Source organism: Dendrobates tinctorius, unplaced genomic scaffold, assembly GCF_039654945.1.
Source record: "Dendrobates tinctorius isolate UK_male_01 unplaced genomic scaffold, ASM3965494v1 ptg000332l, whole genome shotgun sequence".
In the NCBI taxonomy this organism is placed as follows: Eukaryota; Metazoa; Chordata; class Amphibia; order Anura; family Dendrobatidae; genus Dendrobates; species Dendrobates tinctorius.
The window spans coordinates 15818368-15842405 of NW_027361998.1; the positions used below are offsets into that span (position 1 = coordinate 15818368).

At 47.0% G+C, this 24038-nt stretch overlaps 1 protein-coding gene across 2 annotated transcripts in view; it reads left to right on the forward strand.

Moving 5' to 3' along the window:
• The window catches only part of DNMT3A (DNA methyltransferase 3 alpha), a 243543-nt gene that overhangs the window by 50898 nt on the left and 168607 nt on the right, over window positions 1-24038 (forward strand). For both annotated transcript variants that reach the window (XM_073562042.1, XM_073562041.1), the window contains exon 3: window positions 3159-3260. In XM_073562042.1, the coding sequence (XP_073418143.1) occupies window positions 3159-3260 (102 nt within the window). The remainder of the gene's footprint in view (window positions 1-3158; window positions 3261-24038) is intronic.

Sequence of the window (24038 nt, forward strand, 5' to 3'; positions counted from 1 at the left end):
AGAATATAACTACTATAATACCGCTCCTATGTACAAGAATATAACTACTATAATACTGCTCCTATGTACAAGAATATAACTACTATAATACTGCCCCCTGTGTACAAGAATATAACTACTATAATACTGCCCCTATGTACAAGAATATAACTACTATAATACTGCTCCTATGTACAAGAATATAACTACTATAATACTGCTCCTATGTACAAGAATATAACTACTATAATACTGCTCCTATGTACAAGAATATAACTACTATAATACTGCTCCTATGTACAAGAATATAACTACTATAATACTGCCCCCTATGTACAAGAATATAACTACTATAATACTGCCCCTATGTACAAGAATATAACTAGTATAATACTGTCGTCCCCTATGTACAAGAATATAACTACTATAATACTGCTCCTATGTACAAGAATATAACTACTATAATACTGCTCCTATGTACAAGAATATAACTACTATAATACTGCCCCCTGTGTACAAGAATATAACTACTATAATACTGCCCCTATGTACAAGAATATAACTACTATAATACTGCTCCTATGTACAAGAATATAACTACTATAATACTGCTCCTATGTACAAGAATATAACTACTATAATACTGCTCCTATGTACAAGAATATAACTACTATAATACTGCTCCTATGTACTAGAATATAACTACTATAATACTGCCCCCTATATGCAAGAATATAACTACTATAATACTGCTCCTATATACAAGAATATAACTACTATAATACTGCTCCTATGTACAAGAATATAACTACTATAATACTGCCCCCTATATACAAGAATATAACTACTATAATACTGCCCCTATGTACAAGAATATAACTACTATAATACTGCTCCTATATACAAGAATATAACTACTATAATACTGCCCCCTATATACAAGAATATAACTACTATAATACTGCTCCTATATACAAGAATATAACTACTATAATACTGCCCCTATGTACAAGAATATAACTACTATAATACTGCTCCTATATACAAGAATATAACTACTTACAAGAATGTAACTACTATAATACTGCCCCCTATGTACAAGAATATAACTACTATAATACTGCTCCTATATACAAGAATGTAACTACTATAATACTACTCCTATGTACAAGAATATAACTACTATAATACTGCTCCTATATACAAGAATATAACTACTATAATACTGCCCCCTATGTACAAGAATATAACTACTATAATACTGCCCCTATGTACAAGAATATAACTACTATAATACTGCCCCCTATGTACAAGAATTTAACTACTATAATACTGCCCCTATACACAAGAATATAACTACTATAATACTGCCCCCTATGTACAAGAATATAACTACTATAATACTGCCCCTATGTACAAGAATATAATTACTATAATACTGCCCCTATGTACAAGAATATAACTACTATAATACTACTCCTATGTACAAGAATATAACTACTATAATACTGCTCCTATGTACAAGAATATAACTACTATAATACTGCTCCTATGTACAAGAATATAACTGCTATAATACTGCCCCCTATGTACAAGAATATAACTACTATAATACTGCTCCTATGTACAAGAATATAACTACTATAATACTGCCCCTATGTACAAGAATATAACTACTATAATACTGCCCCCTATGTACAAGAATATAACTACTATAATACTGCTCCTATGTACAAGAATATAACTACTATAATACTGCCCCTATGTACAAGAATATAACTACTATAATACTGCCCCTATGTACAAGAATATAACTACTATAATATTGCCCCTATGTACAAGAATATAACTACTATAATACTGCCCCCTATGTACAAGAATTTAACTACTATAATACTGCCCCTATACACAAGAATATAACTACTATAATACTGCCCCCTATGTACAAGAATATAACTACTATAATACTGCCCCTATGTACAAGAATATAACTACTATAATACTGCTCCTATATACAAGAATATAACTACTATAATACTGCTCCTATGTACAAGAATATAACTACTATAATACTGCTCCTATGTACAAGAATATAACTACTATAATACTGCCCCTATGTACAAGAATATAACTACTATAATACTGCTCCTATATACAAGAATATAACTACTATAATACTGCTCCTATGTACAAGAATATAACTACTATAATACTGCCCCTATGTACAAGAATATAACTACTATAATACTGCTCCTATATACAAGAATATAACTACTATAATACTGCTCCTATGTACAAGAATATAACTACTATAATACTGCTCCTATGTACAAGAATATAACTACTATAATACTGCCCCTATGTACAAGAATATAACTACTATAATACTGCTCCTATATACAAGAATATAACTACTATAATACTACTCCTATGTACAAGAATATAACTACTATAATACTGCCCCTATGTACAAGAATATAACTACTATAATACTGCTCCTATATACAAGAATATAACTACTATAATACTACTCCTATGTACAAGAATATAACTACTATAATACTTCCCCTATGTACAAGAATATAACTACTATAATACTGCCCCTATGTACAAGAATATAACTACTATAATACTGCTCCTATATACAAGAATATAACTACTATAATACTACTCCTATGTACAAGAATATAACTACTATAATACTTCCCCCTATGTACAAGAATATAACTACTATAACACTGCCCCTATGTACAAGAATATAACTACTATAATACTACTCCTATGTACAAGAATATAACTACTATAATACTGCCCCTATGTACAAGAATATAACTACTATAATACTGCCCCTATGTACAAGAATATAACTACTATAATACTGCTCCTATGTACAAGAATATAACTACTATAATACTGCTCCTATGTACAAGAATATAACCTATAATACTGCCCCCTATGTACAAGAATATAACTACTATAATACTGCTCCTATGTACAAGAATATAACTACTATAATACTGCCCCCTATGTACAAGAATACAACTACTATAATACTGCTCCTATGTACAAGAATATAACTACTATAATACTACTCCTATGTACAAGAATATAATTACTATATTACTGCTCCTCCGTGTCCTCCTGTGGATCGTAGTTGATGCTTTTATTTCTTCCTCTAGGCTGAAGATATCAAGGAACAGAAGAGTAAGGAGGACAGGCAAGATCTTGGGGGGTTCATGAAGAAGATCGGGCGTCCAGGCAGAAGGCGTAAACATGAAGTGGTAAGAAGTGCGGGTTCCGTCATTACCTGTGTTCAGGTGATTCCTTCTTTGTATAAGAAGAGCTATGGAACCTTTTTTTTTTTTTGTTTATTTTTTTAGCTTTTTCATGCTTTTTAGTTTATGTTCAGAGTCAGAGCCGTTGAGCTGCGGTGTTGTGTTTTCCGCACCGTCGTTACATCTGGATGTATTTTTTAGTTTGGTTGCGGAGTTTCCTTCTCTGTCCGGCCTGGTGCTGTGTGCACCGTGTGGTTGCATTATTAATCGCTGCTGACTCATGTCCGCGCAGCGGCTGCAGTGACACAGTTTCTGTTCCAAGTAGAAGGGTTATGAACTCTGCAGCAGTGCTGTGCTCATGGTTTATGCAGTACGGCCGCTCTTCACATTCACTCCTGGTTACCTGGTGTGACCTTTGTTGCCTGCGCACAGTTACTTGTGTGATTACCAGTCATTACTTGAACTCCAGTGCCGTGCGTCGCCTGCACCCCCGTAACGTGCTACATGTCACCAGGCCTGCTGTGCCTTGCTTGATCTGCTGCTCTCCTGTGCCATGCTGCCCATCACCTGCTCTCCTGTGCCATGCTGCCCATCACCTGCTCTCCTGTGCCATGCACTACCTGCACACCTGTACTGTTCTGTGCGCCATCTTTACCCCTTTTCCCTGCACCTCTGTGCTGCACCTCACCTTCACCCCTGTGCTGTGCTCTACCTCACCTGCACCCCTGTGCGATGCTCTACCTCACCTGCACCCCTGTGCTGTACCTCACCTGCACCACTGTGCTGTGCTGTACCTCACCTGCACCCCTGTGCTGTGCTGTACCTCACCTGCACCCCTGTGCTGTGCTGTACCTCACCTGCACCCCTGTGCTGTACCTCACTACCTCACCTGCACCCCTGTGCTGTGCTGTACCTCACCTGCACCCCTGTGCTGTACCTCACCTGCACCCCTGTGCTGTACCTCACCTGCACCCCTGTGCTGTTCCTCACCTGCACCCCTGTGCTGTACCTCACCTGCACCCCTGTGCTGTACCTCACCTGCACCCCTGTGCTGTACCTCACCTGCACCCCTGTGCTGTACCTCACCTGCACCCCTGTGCTGTACCTCACCTGCACCCCTGTGCTGTGCCTCACCTGCACCCCTGTGCTGTGCCTCACCTGCACCTCTGTGCTGTGCCTCACCTGCACCCCTGTGCTGTGCTGTGCCTCACCTGCACCCCTGTGCTGTGCTGTGCCTCACCTGCACCCCTGTGCTGTGCTGTGCCTCACCTGCACCCCTGTGCTGTGCTGTGCCTCACCTGCACCCCTGTGCTGTGCTGTGCCTCACCTGCACCCCTGTGCTGTGCTGTGCCTCACCTGCACCCCTGTGCTGTGCTGTACCTCACCTGCACCCCTGTGCTGTACCTCTCCTGCACCCCTGTGCTGTGCCTCACCTGCACCGCTGTGCTGTACCTCACCTGCACCCCTGTGCTATGCTGTACCTCACCTGCACCCCTGTGCTATGCTGTACCTCACCTGCACCCCTGTGCTATGCTGTACCTCACCTGCACCCCTGTGCTGTACCTCACCTGCACCCCTGTGCTGTACCTCACCTGCACCCCTGTGCTGTACCTCACCTGCACCCCTGTGCTGTACCTCACCTGCACCCCTGTGCTGTACCTCACCTGCACCCCTGTGCAGGTACTCTTGTTTAGGATTCATTACCTGATATCAGCTGCTCTGTTGGTGTGACCTGTGTGATGTGGCGCGACCTGAGCAACCGTACTAGAATCTAGAATGGTAGTTAGATGGCTCCTCCAGGGTCATCGGGTCCCCCCCCCCCCCGCTCAATGCAGGAGTCACTAAACCATCTCAGATAGATCTCTGTCCAGCCTGGTACTCGTGTGTTGTGAGCTGGTGCTAGCTGTGCTCCTTGTTACCTGTGCATCTCGGCTTGATAATTTTGTACTACCTGTGCTAGTATCTATACCCTGTGCTGTGTTACCTGGTATTACCTGTGCCCTGTGCTGTGTTACCTGGTATAACCTGTGCCCTGTGCTATATTACCTGGTATAACCTGTGCCCTGTGCTGTGTTACCTGGTATAACCTGTGCCCTGTGCTGTGTTACCTGGTATTACCTGTGCCCTGTGCTGTGTTACCTGGTATAACCTGTGCCCTGTGCTGTGTTACCTGGTATTACCTGTGCCCTGTGCTGTTACCTGGTATAACCTGTGCCCTGTGCTGTGTTACCTGGTATTACCTGTGCCCTGTGCTGTGTTACCTGGTATAACCTGTGCCCTGTGCTGTGTTACCTGGTATTACCTGTGCCCTGTGCTGTTACCTGGTATAACCTGTGCCCTGTGCTGTGTTACCTGGTATTACCTGTGCCCTGTGCTGTGTTACCTGGTATTACCTGTGCCCTGTGCTGTGTTACCTGGTATTACCTGTGCCCTGTGCTATATTACCTGGTATTACCTGTGCCCTGTGCTATGTTACCTGGTATAACCTGTGCCCTGTGCTATATTACCTGGTATAACCTGTGCCCTGTGCTGTGTTACCTGGTATAACCTGTGCCCTGTGCTGTGTTACCTGGTATTACCTGTGCCCTGTGCTGTGTTACCTGGTATAACCTGTGCCCTGTGCTGTTACCTGGTATAACCTGTGCCCTGTGCTATATTACCTGGTATAACCTGTGCTGTGTTACCTGGTATAACCTGTGCCCTGTGCTATATTACCTGGTATAACCTGTGCCCTGTGCTGTGTTACCTGGTATAACCTGTGCCCTGTGCTGTGTTACCTGGTATAACCTGTGCCCTGTGCTGTGTTACCTGGTATAACCTGTGCCCTGTGCTGTTACCTGGTATAACCTGTGCCCTGTGCTGTGTTACCTGGTATAACCTGTGCCCTGTGCTATATTACCTGGTATAACCTGTGCCCTGTGCTGTGTTACCTGGTATAACCTGTGCCCTGTGCTGTGTTACCTGGTATAACCTGTTCCCTGTGCTATATTACCTGGTATAACCTGTGCCCTGTGCTGTGTTACCTGGTATAACCTGTGCCCTGTGCTGTGTTACCTGGTATTACCTGTGCCCTGTGCTGTGTTACCTGGTATTACCTGTACCCTGTGCTGTGTTACCTGGTATTACCTGTGCCCTGTTACCTGGTATTACCTGTGCTGTGTTACCTGGTATTACCTGTGCCCTGTGCTGTGTTACCTGGCATTACCTGTGCCCTGTGCTGTGTTACCTGGTATTACCTGTACCCTGTGCTGTGTTACCTGGTATAACCTGTGCCCTGTGCTGTGTTACCTGGTATCACCTGTGCCCTGTGCTGTGTTACCTGGTATTACCTGTGCCCTGTGCTGTGTTACCTGGTATTACCTGTGCCCTGTGCTGTGTTACCTGGTATTACCTGTGCCCTGTGCTGTGTTACCTGGTATTACCTGTGCCCTGTGCTGTGTTACCTGGTATAACCTGTGCCCTGTGCTGTGTTACCTGGTATAACCTGTGCCCTGTGCTGTGTTACCTGGTATAACCTGTGCCCTGTGCTATATTACCTGGTATAACCTGTGCCCTGTGCTGTGTTACCTGGTATAACCTGTGCCCTGTGCTATATTACCTGGTATAACCTGTGCCCTGTGCTATATTACCTGGTATAACCTGTGCCCTGTGCTATATTACCTGGTATAACCTGTGCCCTGTGCTGTGTTACCTGGTATAACCTGTGCCCTGTGCTGTGTTACCTGGTATAACCTGTGCCCTGTGCTGTGTTACCTGGTATAACCTGTGCCCTGTGCTGTGTTACCTGGTATAACCTGTGCCCTGTGCTATGTTACCTGGTATAACCTGTGCCCTGTGCTATGTTACCTGGTATAACCTGTGCCCTGTGCTATGTTACCTGGTATAACCTGTGCCCTGTGCCGTGTTACGTGGTATAACCTGTGCTGTGTTACCTGTTGTTACCTGTGCCCTGTGCCGTGTTACGTGGTATAACCTGTGCTGTGTTACGTGGTATAACCTGTGCTGTGTTACCTGGTATTACCTGTCCAAACGCATACAAAAAACGCATTATGTGTTTTGCATGCGTTTGCTTATTTTATGCGCTTTAACCAGAGTGTAGCCATGTGAACTGTTAAAATGCATGCGTTTTTAAACGCTGACATGCGCATGTCCATGCACACGCCAGCGTTCCCATAGACTGTATTGTGTTTTTTTTTTTGCGCATTCCGTGCGCTTTTGTGCGCATGCGTTTTTTTGAGGCAGGTTGGACGCACAAAAAATGCAAGAGGGTGTGTCCGGCGCGCCTGGGAGCACACTGCAAAAAAATGCATGCACACAGAAATGCTTACAATCGCTAGACCATGCGCACGCATGCTAAACATAGGGTCGCATTGCGCATGTATGCGCACGATGCGCAGCGCTAAAAACGCAAGTGTGAAACCAGCCTTACCTGATATTAACTGTACCCTGTCCTGTGTTACCTGATATTACCTGTGCCTTATGTTGTGTTACCTGGTTTTTTCTGTGCCCTGTGCTGTATTACCTGGTATTACCTGTGCCCTGTGCTGTGTTACCTGGTATTACCTGTACCCGGTGCTGTATTACCTGGTATTACCTGTGTCCTGTGCTATATTACCTGATATTACCTGTGCCCTGTGCTGTGTTACCTGGTATTACCTGTACCCGGTGCTGTATTACCTGGTATCACCTGTGCCCTGTGCTGTATTACCTGGTATTACCTGTGTCCTGTGCTATATTACCTGATATTTCCTGTGCCCTGTGCTGTGTTACCTGGTATTACCTGTGCCCTGTGCTGTGTTACCTGGTATTACCTGTACCCGGTGCTGTATTACCTGGTATCACCTGTGCCCTGTGCTGTATTACCTGGTATTACCTGTGTCCTGTGCTATATTACCTGGTATTACCTGTGTCCTGTGCTGTGTTACCTGGTATTACCTGTGCCCTGTGCTGTGTTACCTGGTATTACCTGTACCCGGTGCTGTATTACCTGGTATCACCTGTGCCCTGTGCTGTATTACCTGGTATTACCTGTGTCCTGTGCTATATTACCTGATATTACCTGTGCCCTGTGCTGTGTTACCTGGTATTACCTGTGCCCTGTGCTGTGTTACCTGGTATTACCTGTGCCCTGTGCTGTGTTACCTGGTATTACCTGTGCCCTGTGCTGTGTTACCTGGTATTACCTGTGCCCTGTGCTGTGTTACCTGGTTTTACCTGTGTCCTGTGCTGTGTTACCTGGTATTACCTGTGCCCTGTGCTGTGTTACCTGGTATCACCTTTGCCCTGTGCTGTGTTACTTGGTATCACCTGTGCCCTGTGCTGTGTTACCTGGTATCACCTGTGCCCTGTGCTATGTTAGCTGATATTACCTGTACCCTGTGCTGTGTTACCTGGTGTTACCTGTGCCCTGTTCTGTGTTACCTGGTATCACCTTTGCCCTGTGCTGTGTTAGCTGGTATTACCCATGCCCTGTTACCTGGTATTACCTGTGCTGTGTTACCTGGTTTTACCTGTGCCCTGTGCTGTGTTACCTGGTATCACCTTTGCCCTGTGCTGTGTTAGCTGGTATTACCTGTGCCCTGTTACCTGGTATTACCTGTGCTATGTTACCTGGTATTACCTGTGCCCTGTGCTGTGTTACCTGGTATTACCTGTGCCCTGTGCTATGTTACCAGGTATTACCTGTGCCCTGTGCTGTGTTACCTGGTATTACCTTTGCCCTGTGCTGTGTTACCTGGTATTACCTGTGCCCTGTGCTGTGTTACCTGGTGTTACCTGTGCCCTGTGCTGTGTTACCTGGTATTACCTTTGCCCTGTGCTATGTTACCAGGTATTACCTGTGCCCTGTGCTGTGTTACCTGGTATTACCTTTGCCCTGTGCTGTGTTAGCTGGTATTACCTGTGCCCTGTTACCTGGTATTACCTGTGCTATGTTACCTGGTATTACCTGTGCCCTGTGCTGTGTTACCTGGTATTACCTGTGCCCTGTGCTATGTTACCAGGTATTACCTGTGCCCTGTGCTGTGTTACCTGGTATTACCTTTGCCCTGTGCTGTGTTACCTGGTATTACCTGTGCCCTGTGCTATGTTACCAGGTATTACCTGTGCCCTGTGCTGTGTTACCTGGTATTACCTGTGCCCTGTGCTGTGTTACCTGGTATTACCTTTGCCCTGTGCTATGTTACCAGGTATTACCTGTGCCCTGTGCTGTGTTACCTGGTATTACCTTTGCCCTGTGCTGTGTTACCTGGTATTACCTGTGCTGTTACCTGGTATTACCTGTGCCCTGTGCTGTGTTACCTGGTATTGCCTGTGCTGTTACCTGGTATTACCTGTGCCCTGTGCTGTGTTACCTGGTATTGCCTGTGCCCTGTGCTGTGTTACCTGGTATTACCTGTGCCCTGTGCTGTGTTACCTGGTATTACCTGTGCTGTTACCTGGTATTAACTGTGCCCTGTGCTGTGTTACCTGGTATTACCTGTGCTGTTACCTGGTATTGCCTGTGCCCTGTGCTGTGTTACCTGGTATTACCTGTGCCCTGTGCGGTTGCCTGGTATTACCTATGCCCTGTGCTGTTACCTGGTATTACCTGTGCCCTGTGCTGTGTTTCCTCGTATTACCTGTGCTGTGTTACCTGGTATTACCTGTGCTATGTTACCTGGTTATTACCTGTGTTATATTACCTGTGCTCTGTCCTGTGTTACCTGGCATTACCTGTGCCCTGTTCTGTGTTACCTGGCATTACCTGTGCCGTGTTACCTGGTATAACCTGTGCCCTGTGCTATGTTACCTGGTATTACCTGTGTTATATTACCTGTGCTCTGTCCTGTGTTACTTGGTATTACCTGTGCCCTGTGCCGTGTTACCTTGTATTTCCTGTGCTCTGTTACCTGGTATTACCTGTGCTCTGTTACCTGGTAATACCTGTGCTCTGTGCTGTGTTACCTGGTATTACCTGTGTTATATTACCTGTGCTCTGTCCTGTGTTACCTGGTATTACCTGTGCTCTGTGCTGTGTTACCTGGTGTTACCTGTTCCCTGTGCTGTTACCTGGTATTACCTGTGCCCTGTGCTGTTACCTGGTATTACCTGTGCTCTGTGCTGTGTTACCTGGTATTATCTGTGCCCTGTGCTGTGTTACCTGGTGTTACCTGTGCCCTGTGCCGTGTTACCTGGTATAACCTGTGCCCTGTGCTGTGTTACCTGGTATTACCTGTGCCCTGTGCTGTGTTTCATGGTATTACCTGTGCCGTGTTACCTGGTATTACCTGTGCTCTTTGCTGTGTTACCTGGTATTACCTGTGTTATATTACCTGTGCCCTGTGCTGTGTTACCTGGTATTACCTGTGCAGTATTACCTGGTATTACCTGTGCCGTGTTACCTGGTATTACCCCTTGCCGTGTTACCTGGCATTACCTGTGCTCTGTTACTTGGTATTACCTGTGCTCTGCTGTGTTACCTGGTATTACCTGTGCTCTGTCCTGTGTTACCTGGTATTACCTGTGCCGTGTTACGTGGTATTTCCTGTGCCCTGTGCCGTGTTACCTGGTATAACCTGTGCCGTGTTACCTGGTATTACCTGTGCCCTGTGCTGTATTACCTGGTATTACCTGTGCTCTGCTGTGTTACCTGGTATTACCTGTGTTATATTACCTGTGCCCTGTGCTGTGTTACCTGGTATAACCTGTGCCCTGTGCTGTGTTACCTGTTATTACCTGTGCCCTGTGCTATGTTACCTGGTATAACCTGTGCCCTGTGCTGTGTTACCTGGTGTTACCTGTGCCCTGTGCAATGTTTCCTGGTATTACCTGTGCCCTGTGCTGTGTTACCTCGTGTTACCTGTGCCCTGTGCTGTGTTACCTGGTATTACCTGTGCCCTGTGCTGTGTTACCTGGTATTGCCTGTGCTGTGTTACCTGGTATTTCCTGTGCCCTGTGCTGTGTTACCTGGTATTACCTGTGCTCTGCCGTGTTACCTGGTATTACCTGTGCTCTTTGCTGTGTTACCTGGTATTACCTGTGCCCTGTGCTATGTTACCTGGTATTACCTGTGCTCTGTCCTGTGTTAACTGGTATTACCTGTGCCGTGTTACGTGGTATTTCCTGTGCCCTGTGCTGTGTTACCTGGTATTACCTGTGTTATATTACCTGTGCCCTGTGCTGTGTTACCTGGTATAACCTGTGCCCTGTGCTGTGTTACCTGTTATTACCTGTGCCCTGTGCTATGTTACCTGGTATAACCTGTGCCCTGTGCTGTGTTACCTGGTGTTACCTGTGCAATGTTTCCTGGTATTACCTGTGCCCTGTGCTGTGTTACCTCGTGTTACCTGTGCCCTGTGCTGTGTTACCTGGTATTACCTGTGCCCTGTGCTGTGTTACCTGGTATTGCCTGTGCTGTGTTACCTGGTATTTCCTGTGCCCTGTGCTGTGTTACCTGGTATTACCTGTGCTCTGCCGTGTTACCTGGTATTACCTGTGCTCTGTCCTGTGTTACCTGGTATTACCTGTGCCCTGTGCTATGTTACCTGGTATTACCTGTGCTCTGTCCTGTGTTAACTGGTATTACCTGTGCCGTGTTACGTGGTATTTCCTGTGCCCTGTGCTGTGTTACCTGGTATAACCTGTGCCGTGTTACCTGGTATTACCTGTGCTGTATTACCTGTGATCTGTTACCTGATATTACCTGTGCTCTGCTGTGTTACCTGGTATTACCTGTGCTCTGTCCTGTGTTACCTGGTATTACCTGTGCCCTGTGGTATGTTACCTGGTGTTACCTGTGCCCTGTGCTGTGTTACCTGGTATTACCTGTGCCCTGTGCTGTGTTACCTGGTGTTTCCTGTGCCCTGTGCTGTGTTACCTGGTATAACCTGTGCCCTGTGCTGTGTTACCTGATATTACCTGTGCCCTGTGCTGTGTTACCTGGTGTTACCTGTGCCCTGTGCTGTGTTACCTGGTGTTACCTGTGCCCTGTGCTGTGTTACCTGGTATAACCTGTGCCCTGTGCTGTGTTACCTGTTATAACCTGTGCCCTGTGCTGTGTTACCTGAATCACCTTTGCCCTGTGCTGTGTTAGCTGGTATTACCTGTGCCCTGTTACCTGGTATTACCTGTGCTGTGTTACCTGGTATTACCTGTGCCCTGTGCTGTGTTACCTGGCATTACCTGTGCCCTGTGCTGTGTTACCTGGTATTACCTGTACCCTGTGCTGTGTTACCTGGTATAACCTGTGCCCTGTGCTGTGTTACCTGGTATCACCTGTGCCCTGTGCTGTGTTACCTGGTATTACCTGTGCCCTGTGCTGTTACCTGGTATTACCTGTGCCCTGTGCTGTGTTAGCTGATATCACCTGTGCCCTGTGCTGTGTTACCTGGTATTACCTGTGCCCTGTGCTGTGTTACTTGGTATCACCTTTGCCCTGTGCTGTGTTACCTGGTATTACCTGTGCCCTGTGCTGTGTTACCTGGTATCACCTTTGCCCTGTGCTGTGTTACCTGGTATTACCTGTGCCCTGTGCTGTGTTACTTGGTATCACCTGTGCCCTGTGCTGCGTTACCTGGCATTACCTGTGCCCTGTGCTGTGTTACCTGGTATTACCTGTGCCCTGTGCTGTGTTACCTGGTATCACCTGTGCCCTGTGCTGTGTTACCTGGTATCACCTGTGCCCTGTGCTGTGTTACCTGGTATCACCTGTGCCCTGTGCTGTGTTACCTGGTATTACCTGTGCCCTGTGCTGTGTTACCTGGTATCACCTTTGCCCTGTGCTGTGTTACCTGGTATTACCTGTGCCCTGTGCTGTGTTAGCTGATATCACCTGTGCCCTGTGCTGTGTTACCTGGTATTACCTGTGCCCTGTGCTGTGTTACCTGGTATCACCTTTGCCCTGTGCTGTGTTACCTGGTATCACCTTTGCCCTGTGCTGTGTTACCTGGTATTACCTGTGCCCTGTGCTGTGTTACCTGGTATCACCTTTGCCCTGTGCTGCGTTACCTGGCATTACCTGTGCCCTGTGCTGTGTTACCTGGTATCACCTGTGCCCTGTGCTGTGTTACCTGGTATCACCTGTGCCCTGTGCTGTGTTACCTGGTATCACCTGTGCCCTGTGCTGTGTTACCTGGTATTACCTTTGCCCTGTGCTGTTACCTGGTATTACCTGTGCCCTGTGCTGTGTTACCTGGTATCACCTGTGCCCTGTGCTGTGTTACCTGGTATCACCTGTGCCCTGTGCTGTGTTACCTGGTATTACCTTTGCCCTGTGCTGTTACCTGGTATTACCTGTGCCGTGTTACGTGGTATTACCTGTCCAAACGCATACAAAAAAACGCATTATGTGTTTTGCATGCGTTTGCTTATTTTATGTGCTTGCGTTTTAACCAGAGTGTAGCCATGTGAACTGTTAAAATGCATGCGTTTTTAAACGCTGACATGCGCATGTCCATGCACATGCCAGCGTTCCCATAGACTGTATTGTGATTTTTTTTTGCGCATTCCGTGCGCTTTTGAGCGCATGCATTTTTTTGAGGCAGGTTGGGCGCACAAAAAATGCAAGAGGGTGTGTCCGGCGCCCCTGGGAGCACACTGCAAAAAAAATGCATGCACACAGAAATACTTACAAACGCTAGACCATGCGCACCCATGCTAAACATAGGGTCGCATTGCGCATGTAGCGCTAACAACACAAGTGTGCAACCAGCCTTACCTGGTTTTTCCTGTGCCCTGTGCTGTGTTACCTGGTATTACCTGTGCCCTGTGCTGTGTTACTTGGTATCACCTGTGCCCTGTGCTGCGTTACCTGGCATTACCTGTGCCCTGTGCTGTGTTACCTGGTATTACCTGTGCCCTGTGCTGTGTTACCTGGTATCACCTGTGCCCTGTGCTGTGTTACCTGGTATCACCTGTGCCCTGTGCTGTGTTACCTGGTATCACCTGTGCCCTGTGCTGTGTTACCTGGTATTACCTGTGCCCTGTGCTGTTACCTGGTATCACCTTTGCCCTGTGCTGTGTTACCTGGTATTTCCTGTGCTGTGTTAGCTGATATCACCTGTGCCCTGTGCTGTGTTACCTGGTATTACCTGTGCCCTGTGCTGTTACCTGGTATTACCTGTACCCTGTGCTGTGTTACCTGGTATTTCCTGTGCTGTGTTAGCTGATATCACCTGTGCCCTGTGCTGTGTTACCTGGTATTACCTGTGCCCTGTGCTGTGTTACTTGGTATCACCTTTGCCCTGTGCTGTGTTACCTGGTATTACCTGTGCCCTGTGCTGTGTTACCTGGTATCACCTGTGCCCTGTGCTGTTACCTGGTATTACCTGTGCCGTGTTACGTGGTATTACCTGTCCAAACGCATACAAAAAAACGCATTATGTGTTTTGCATGCGTTTGCTTATTTTATGTGCTTGCGTTTTAACCAGAGTGTAGCCATGTGAACTGTTAAAATGCATGCGTTTTTAAACGCTGACATGCGCATGTCCATGCACATGCCAGCGTTCCCATAGACTGTATTGTGATTTTTTTTTGCGCATTCCGTGCGCTTTTGAGCGCATGCATTTTTTTGAGGCAGGTTGGGCGCACAAAAAATGCAAGAGGGTGTGTCCGGCGCCCCTGGGAGCACACTGCAAAAAAATGCATGCACACAGAAATGCTTACAAACGCTAGACCATGTGCACCCATGCTAAACATAGGGTCGCATTGCGCATGTAGCGCTAACAACACAAGTGTGCAACCAGCCTTACCTGGTTTTTCCTGTGCCCTGTGCTGTGTTACCTGGTATTACCTGTGCCCTGTGCTGTGTTACCTGGTATTACCTGTGCTCTGTGCTGTTACCTGGTATTACCTGTGCCCTGTGCTGTTACCTGGTATTACCTGTGCCCTGTGCTGTTACCTGGTATTACCTGTGTCCTGTGCTGTATTACCTGGTATTACCTGTGCCCTGTGCTATATTACCTGATATTACCTGTACCCTGTGCTGTGTTACCTGGCATTACCTGTGTCCTGTGCTGTGTTACCTGGTATTACCTGTGTCCTGTGCTGTGTTACCTGGTATCACCTGTGCCCTGTTACCTGTGCCCTGTGCTGTGTTACCTGGTATTACCTGTGCCCTGTGCTGTGTTACCTGGTATTACCTGTGACCTGTGCTGTATTACCTGGTATCACCTGTGCCCTGTGCTGTGTTACCTGGTATTACCTGTGACCTGTGCTGTATTACCTGGTATCACCTGTGCCCTGTGCTGTGTTACCTGGTATTACCTGTGACCTGTGCTGTATTACCTCGTATAACCTGTGCCCTGTGCTGTGTTACCTGGTATCACCTGTGACCTGTGCTGTATTACCTGGTATCACCTGTGCCCTGTGCTGTATTACCTGATATTACCTGTGCCCTGTGCTGTGTTACCTGGTATCACCTGTGCCCTGTGCTATGTTAGCTGATATTACCTGTACCCTGTGCTGTGTTACCTGGTATTACCTGTGCTCTTTGCTGTGTTACCTGATATTACCTGTACCCTGTGCTGTGTTACCTGGTATTACCTGTGCCCTGTGCTGTGTTACCTGGTATTACCTGTGCCCTGTGCCGTGTTACCTAGTATTACCTGTACCCTGTGCTGTGTTACCTGGTATTTCCTGTGCCCTGTGCAGTGTTACCTGGTATCACCTTTGCCCTGTGCTGTGTTAGCTGGTATTACCTGTGCCCTGTTACCTGTGCCCTGTGCTGTGTTACCTGGTATTACCTGTGCCCTGTGCTGTGTTAGCCGGTATTACCTGTGCCCTGTTACCTGTGCTGTGTTACCTGCTATCACCTGTGCCCTGTGCTGTGTTACCTGGTATTACCTGTGCTGTGTTACCTGGTATTACCTGTGCACTGTGCTGTGTTACCTGGTATTACCTGTACCCTGTGCTGTGTTACCTGGTATCACCTCTGCCCTGTGCCGTGTTACCTGTTATTACCTGTGTCCTGTGCTGTGTTACCTGGTATTACCTGTGCTGTGTTACCTGGTATTACCTGTGCCCTGTTACCTGTGCCCTGTGCTGTGTTACCTGGTATTACCTGTGCCCTGTGCCTTGTTACCTGGTATTACCTGTGTCCTGTGCTGTGTTACCTGGTATTACCTGTGCCCTGTGCTGTGTTACCTGGTATCACCTGTGCCCTGTGCCGTGTTACCTGGTATTACCTGTGCCCTGTGCCGTGTTACCTGGTATCACCTGTGCCCTGTGCCGTGTTACCTGGTATTACCTGTGCCCTGTGCCGTGTTACCTGGTATCACCTGTGCCGTGTTACCTGGTATTACCTGTGTCCTGTGCTGTGTTACCTGGTATTACCTGTGCTGTGTTACCTGGTATTACCTGTGCCCTGTGCTGTGTTAGCTGGTATTACCTGTGCCCTGTGCTGTGTTACCTGGTATTACCTGTGTCCTGTGCTGTGTTACCTGGTATTACCTGTGTCCTGTGCGGTGTTACCTGGTATCACCTGTGCCCTGTGCCGTGTTACCTGGTATTACCTGTGTCCTGTGCTGTGTTACCTGGTATCACCTGTGCCCTGTGCTGTGTTACCTGGTATCACCTGTGCCCTGTGCTATGTTACCTGGTATTACCTGTGGCCTGTGCTATGTTACCTGGTATCACCTGTACCCTGTGCTGTTACCTGGTATTACTTGTGCTGTATTACCTGGTATTACCTGTGCGTTGTTAAATGGTATTACCTGTGCCGTGTTACCTTTTATTACCTGTGCCTTGTGCCATGTTACCTGGTATTACCTGTGCCCTGTGCTACCTAGTATTACCTGTGCCCTGTGCCATTGTCACGATCCCACCGCTGCCACCAATATGTCACGATCCCACCGCTGACACCGGTATGTCAGCGGACGGAGGGACGCGACGTACTGCCGACACGGCTATCACAGGCACAGTGGGGGCTTATCTTAGTTATCCCACCACTGGCACCATGTAACAAAAATACAGCAAGCTAGTCTTGCCCTAACAATTTATCGCAGGGGGTTATTTTGGATGCCCCACCACTGCTAACAACCTTCCAAGAACTGCGGGGATTTATGTATATCCCACTTTCTCAGTTCCACTTTGGAACTCGCAGCTCTCCGGTGCCCCCCTTATCCTCAGGTCAGTCAGGGAACTACACCTAGGATAATTGGTCACCGGCCGGCTGCTTCAATGAGGTCTGTTTACCCGGTACGCTGCAGTGAGGGAATTATCAATGCTCTGGCCACAGCCACCCAATTAGCTTATCAAATCCCTTTCCGTCACAGCCAGCAGTACCCGGGGCCCAAATCACATGTCGCCGCCACCAGCTACGATTCACTTAATCAATTAGTTAAATAAGAGGGTCCATAGCAAACCCCCAAATAAGTGGCAATTATTTTAAAGGCACGTGTTCGTTTCTTAGAGCATGAAAGCAGACTAATAGGTTTATGATTTATTCCCCAAAGAGGGCAGTGATTACAAAGATAAAAAGATGTTACAAAGTTGAGACATTAGATATGTACATTGCAAATATAAAATAACAAGGATGAAAAGCAGAAATTAAAACTTACAGTTGCTCAATTGTCCTTAGGCAAACCATGTGGATGAGCAGGCAGCCAGCCAGCCAGACATCTCCCGACATCTGGTGGGTCCTTTCAGCACGAAAACTCCAGCTTAACTGACTGGTTGGTACACTGGCATGCCTTATGGTCTCTGCTGTGTGACATTACAGAAGGGGTTGGCTGGGGAGGTTCAGCCCCCCTTTTCTCTAAGCTGCAATTTAACTAAAAACTTATACTCACTATATCTCGACGAAGAAAGCTTGTATAAACACGCAGATGGTATAATTTGTCCAAGTTTATGGAATACAATAATTAAAAACCAGACATGCAGTAGTTAGGACACTACATTTGGGAGTAATCCATATCTCAGTTTTGGGGGGTGTTAGAACTTTGCAAGAGCCACTGTAGGGATGCCGGGTCTGCGCAGATCACAGAAATGTCAGTTTCATTTTTCTGTCGCGACCGGAGCCCGTGCTAGGCTTATTTTAATATCTCTCATAGTTTTATTCAGCCGCATGGTTGAGAACAAAAGACTTCCTTTCCTGACTTTGTAGGGAGGGGGAAAGAGAGAGACAGCTGCTTGCAGCAGAAAAGGTCCGGTGTCCTATTCCCAATGCCGACACAGAGCTGTAAGTGAATAAGGGGGGTTTTCAGCTGACAGGCGGATTTTCTCGTCAGTAGAGTAGCAATGGAAGATTCTAGAATGTTCTGCAAAATCATATCTTACATTACAGCCATGTTACCTAATATTACCTGTGCCCTCTGCTATGTTACTGTTCCTTGTACTTTGTTACCTGGTATTACCTGTGCCCTGTGCTGTGTTACCTGGTATTACCTGTGCCCTGTGCTGTATTACCTGGTATTATCCTATCCTGTGTGATACTTTCTGCTGAGCTGTGTGTCTAATCCTCTCCTGTGATACTGACTGCTGAGCCGTGTATCTAATCCTATCCTGTGTGATACCGACTGCTGAGCTGTGTATCTAATCCTCTCCTGTGTGATACTGACTGCTGAGCCGTGTATCTAATCCTATCCTGTGTGATACTGCCTGCTGAGCCGTGTATCTAATCATCTCCGGTGTGATACTAACTGCTGAGCCGTGTATCTAATCCTCTCCTGTGTGATACTGACTGCTGAGCCGTGTATCTAATCCTATCCTGTGTGATACTGTCTGTTGAGCCGTGTATCTAATCCTCTCCTGTGTGATACTGACTGCTGAGCCGTGTATCTAATCCTCTCCTGTGTGATACTGACTGCTGAGCTATGTATCTAATGCTCTCCTGTGTTATATTGACTGCTGAGCTGTGTATCTAATCCTCTTCTGTGTGATACTGACTGCTGAGCCGTGTATCTAATCCTCTTCTGTGTGATACTGACTGCTGAGCCGTGTATCTAATCCTATCCTGTGTGATACTGACTGCTGAGCCGTGTATCTAATCCTCTCCTGTGTGATACTGACTGCTGAGCCGTGTATCTAATCCTATCCTGTGTGATACTGACTGCTGAGCCGTGTATCTAATCCTATCCTGTGTGATACTGACTGCTGAGCCGTGTATCTAATCCTATCCTGTGTGATACTGACTGCTGAGCCGTGTATCTAATCTTATCCTGTGTGATACTGACTGCTGAGCCGTGTATCTAATCCTCTCCTGTGTGATACTGACTGCTGAGCCGTGTATCTAATCCTATCCTGTGTGATACTGACTGCTGAGCAGTGTATCTAATCCTCTCCTGTGTGATACTGACTGCTGAGCTGTGTATCTAATCCTCTCCTGTGTGATACTGACTGCTGAGCCGTGTATCTAATCTTCTTCTGTGTGATACTGACTCCTGAGCCGTGTATCTAATCCTATCCTGTGTGATACTGTCTGCTGAGCCGTGTATCTAATCCTCTCCTGTGTGATACTGACTGCTGAGCCGTGTATATAATCCTATCCTGTGTTATATTGACTGCTGAGCCGTGTATCTAATCCTCTCCTGTGTGATACTGACTGCTGAGCCGTGTATCTAATCCTCTTCTGTGTGATACTGACTGCTGAGCCGTGTATCTAATCCTATCCTGTGTGATACTGACTGCTGAGCCGTGTATCTAATCCTCTCCTGTGTGATACTGACTGCTGAGCCGTGTATCTAATCCTATCCTGTGTGATACTGACTGCTGAGCCGTGTATCTAATCTTATCCTGTGTGATACTGACTGCTGAGCCGTGTATCTAATCTTATCCTGTGTGATACTGACTGCTGAGCCGTGTATCTAATCCTCTCCTGTGTGATACTGACTGCTGAGCCGTGTATCTAATCCTTTCCTGTGTGATACTGACTGCTGAGCAGTGTATCTAATCCTCTCCTGTGTGATACTGACTGCTGAGCTGTGTATCTAATCCTCTCCTGTGTGATACTGACTGCTGAGCCGTGTATCTAATCTTCTTCTGTGTGATACTGACTCCTGAGCCGTGTATCTAATCCTATCCTGTGTGATACTGACTGCTGAGCCGTGTATCTAATCCTCTCCTGTGTGATACTGACTGCTGAGCCGTGTATCTAATCCTCTCCGGTGTGATGCTGACTGCTGAGCCATGTATCTAATCCTATTCTGTGTGATACTGACTGCTGAGCCGTGTATCTAATCCTCTCCTGTGTGATAGACTGCTCAGCCGTGTAGCTAATCCTATCCTGTGTGATACTGACTGCTGAGCCGTGTATCTAATCCTCTCCTGTGTGATACTGACTGCTGAGCCGTGTATCTAATCCTCTCCGGTGTGATGCTGACTGCTGAGCCGTGTATCTAATCCTATTGTGTGATACTGACTGCTGAGCCGTGTATCTAATCCTCTCCTTTGTGATACTGACTGCTGAGCCGTGTTTCTAATCCTATCCTGTGTGATACTGACTGCTGAGCCGTGTATCTAATCCTCTCCTGTGTGATACTGTCTGCATAGCCGTGTATCTAATCCTCTCCTGTGTGATACTGTCTGCTGAGCCGTGTATCTAATCCTCTCCGGTGTGATACTGACTGCTGAGCCGTGTATCTAATCCTCTCCGGTGTGATACTGACTGCTGAGCCGTGTATCTAATCCTCTCCTGTGTGATACTGACTGCTGAGCCGTGTATCTAATTCTCTCCTGTGTGATACTGTCTGCTGAGCCGTGTATCTAATCCTATCCTGTGTGATACTGGCTGCTGAGCCGTGTACCTAATCCTATCCTGTGTGATACTCACTGCTGAGCCGTGTATCTAATCCTCTCCGGTGTGATGCTGACTGCTGAGCTGTGTATCTAATCCTCTCCGGTGTGATGCTGACTGCTGAGCCGTGTATCTAATCCTATTCTGTGTGATATTGACTGCTGAGCCGTGTATCTAATCCTCTCCGGTGTGATACTGACTGCTGAGCCGTGTATCTAATGCTCTCCGGTGTGATGCTGTCTGCTGAGCCGAGTATCTAATCCTATCCTGTGTGATACTGACTGCTGAGCCGTGTATCTAATCCTCTCCTGTGTGATACTGTCTGCTGAGCAGTTTATCTAATCCTATCCTGTGTGATACTGATTGCTGAGCCATGTATCTAATCCTATCCTGTGTCATACTGTCTGCTGAGCCGTGTATCTAATCCTCTCCTGTGTGATACTGTCTGCTGAGCAGTTTATCTAATCCTATCCTGTGTGATACTGACTGCTGAGCCATGTATGTAATCCTCTCCTGTGATACTGCCTGCTGAGCCGTGAATCTAATCCGATCCTGTGATACTGCCTGCTGAGCCGTGTATCTAATCCTCTCCTGTGTGATACTGACTGCTCAGCCGTGTATCTAATCCTCTCATGTGTGATACTGACTGCTGAGCCGTGTATCTAATCCTCTCCTGTGTGATACTGACTGCTGAGCCGTGTATCTAATCCTCTCCTGTGTGATACTGACTGCTGAGCGGTGTATCTAATCCTCTCCTGTGTGATACTGACTGCTGAGCCATGTATCTAATGCTCTCCTGTGTTATATTGACTGCTGAGCCGTGTATCTAATCCTCTCATGTGTGATACTGACTGCTGAGCCGTGTATCTAATCCTATCCTGTGTGATACTGACTGCTGAGCCGTGTATCTAATCCTCTCCAGTGTGATGCTGACTGCTGAGCCGTGTATCTAATCCTCTCCGGTGTGACGCTGTCTGCTGAGCCGTGTATCTAATCCTCTCCGGTGTGATACTGTCTGCTGAGCCGTGTATCTAATCCTCTCCTGTGTGATACTGACTGCTGAGCAGTGTATCTAATCCTCTCCGGTGTGATGCTGACTGCTGAGCCGTGTATGTAATCCTCTCCTGTGTGATACTGTTTGCTGAGCCGTGTATCTAATCCTCTCCGGTGTGATACTGACTGCTGGGCCGTGTATCTAATCCTCTCCTGTGTGATACTGACTGTTGAGCCGTGTATCTAATCCTCTCCGGTGTGATGCTGACTGCTGAGTCGTGTATCTAATCCTATCCTGTGTGATGCTGACTGCTGAGCCGTGTAACTAATCCTATCCTCTGTGTGATACTGACTGCTGAGCCGTGTATCTAATCCTATCCTGTGTGATACTGACTGCTGAGCCGTGTATGTAATCCTCTCCGGTGTGATGCTGACTGCTGAGCCGTGTATCTAATCCTATCCTGTGTGATACAGACTGCTGAGCCGTGTATCTGATCCTCTCCGGTGTGATGCTGACTGCTGAGCCGTGTATCTAATCCTCTCCGGTGTGATGCTGACTGCTGAGCCGTGTATCTAATCCTATCCTGTGTGATACTGACTGCTGAGCCGTGTATCTAATCCTATCCTGTGTGATACTGACTGCTGAGCTGTGTATGTAATCCTCTCCGGTGTGATGCTGACTGCTGAGCCGTGTATCTAATCCTCTCCTGTGTGATACTGACTGCTGAGCCGTGTAGCTAATCCTCTCCTGTGTGATGCTGACTGCTGAGCCGTGTATCTAATCCTCTCCTGTGTGATACTGACTGCTGAGCCGTGTAGCTAATCCTCTCCTGTGTGATACTGACTGCTGAGCCGTGTAGCTAATCCTCTCCTGTGTGATACTGACTGCTGAGCCGTGTAGCTAATCCTATCCTGTGTGATGCTGACTGCTGAGCCGTGTATCTAATCCTCTCCGGTGTGATACTGACTGCTGAGCCGTGTATCTAATCCTCTCCGGTGTGATACTGACTGCTGAGCCGTGTATCTAATCCTCTCCGGTGTGATGCTGACTGCTGAGCCGTGTATCTAATCCTCTCATGTGTGATACTGACTGCTGAGCCGTGTATCTAATCCTCTCCTGTGTGATACTGACTGCTGAGCTGTGTATCTAATCCTATCCTGTGTGATACTGACTGCTGAGCCGTGTATCTAATCCTCTCCTGTGTGATACTGACTGCTGAGCCGTGTATCTAATCCTCTCCTGTGTGATACTGACTGCTGAGCCGTGTAGCTAATCCTCTCCTGTGTGATGCTGACTGCTGAGCCGTGTATCTAATCCTCTCCTGTGTGATACTGACTGCTGAGCCGTGTAGCTAATCCTCTCCTGTGTGATACTGACTGCTGAGCCGTGTAGCTAATCCTCTCCTGTGTGATACTGACTGCTGAGCCGTGTAGCTAATCCTATCCTGTGTGATGCTGACTGCTGAGCCGTGTATCTAATCCTCTCCGGTGTGATGCTGACTGCTGAGCCGTGTATCTAATCCTCTCATGTGTGATGCTGACTGCTGAGCCGTGTATCTAATCCTCTCCTGTGTGATACTGACTGCTGAGCTGTGTATCTAATCCTATCCTGTGTGATACTGACTGCTGAGCCGTGTATCTAATCCTCTCCGGTGTGATGCTGACTGCTGAGCCGTGTATCCTCTCCGATGTGATGCTGACTGCTGAGCAGTGTATCTAATCCTCTCCGGTGTGATGCTGACTGCTGAGCCGTGTATCTAATCCTATCCTGTGTGATACTGACTGCTGAGCCGTGTATCTAATCCTATCCTGTGTGATACTGACTGCTGAGCTGTGTATGTAATCCTCTCCGGTGTGATGCTGACTGCTGAGCCGTGTATCTAATCCTCTCCTGTGTGATACTGACTGCTGAGCCGTGTAGCTAATCCTCTCCTGTGTGATGCTGACTGCTGAGCCGTGTATCTAATCCTCTCCTGTGTGATACTGACTGCTGAGCCGTGTATCTAATCCTCTCCTGTGTGATACTGACTGCTGAGCTGTGTATCTAATCCTATCCTGTGTGATACTGACTGCTGAGCCGT